Source organism: Brassica oleracea, chromosome C8 (assembly GCF_000695525.1).
Source record: "Brassica oleracea var. oleracea cultivar TO1000 chromosome C8, BOL, whole genome shotgun sequence".
NCBI lineage: Eukaryota > Viridiplantae > Streptophyta > Magnoliopsida > Brassicales > Brassicaceae > Brassica > Brassica oleracea.
In genome coordinates, this window is record NC_027755.1 from 3,258,164 (window position 1) to 3,258,476 (window position 313).

At 47.0% G+C, this 313-nt stretch overlaps 1 protein-coding gene across 1 annotated transcript in view; it reads left to right on the forward strand.

Annotated features, from left to right (window-relative positions):
* LOC106308468 overlaps positions 1-313 on the forward strand; it is a 13,537-nt gene that overhangs the window by 12,678 nt on the left and 546 nt on the right. Inside the window, exon 7 of the mRNA XM_013745632.1 lies at positions 54-303. Coding sequence (XP_013601086.1) covers positions 54-303 — 250 coding nt within the window. The remainder of the gene's footprint in view (positions 1-53; positions 304-313) is intronic.

Below are 313 nucleotides of genomic sequence, written 5' to 3' on the forward strand. Positions count from 1 at the left end.
TTGGAATTGGCGGGTTGATCACACCACTGCTTCAATTTATGAATGTTTCCTAGGGAAAGGACGCAGCAGGACCTAGATTCATTGATGGCACTTACTTGAGGATTGCCACTTATTTCAGCGGGATTTATGGAAAGAACTACGTCTACCACTACTACTTGAAAGGCAAGCCTGTTGAGGTGGTTCTTCCAAACAAGAACCTGACGAGCTTAGAGAGACCTGGAGCTATCAGCTTCAACATTTCCCAGGAAGACTTTCTTGGAGAGCACGGGTCTCTCAGTCCCATTGCTGCACCAAGGAAAAGGAGTGCTCCGAA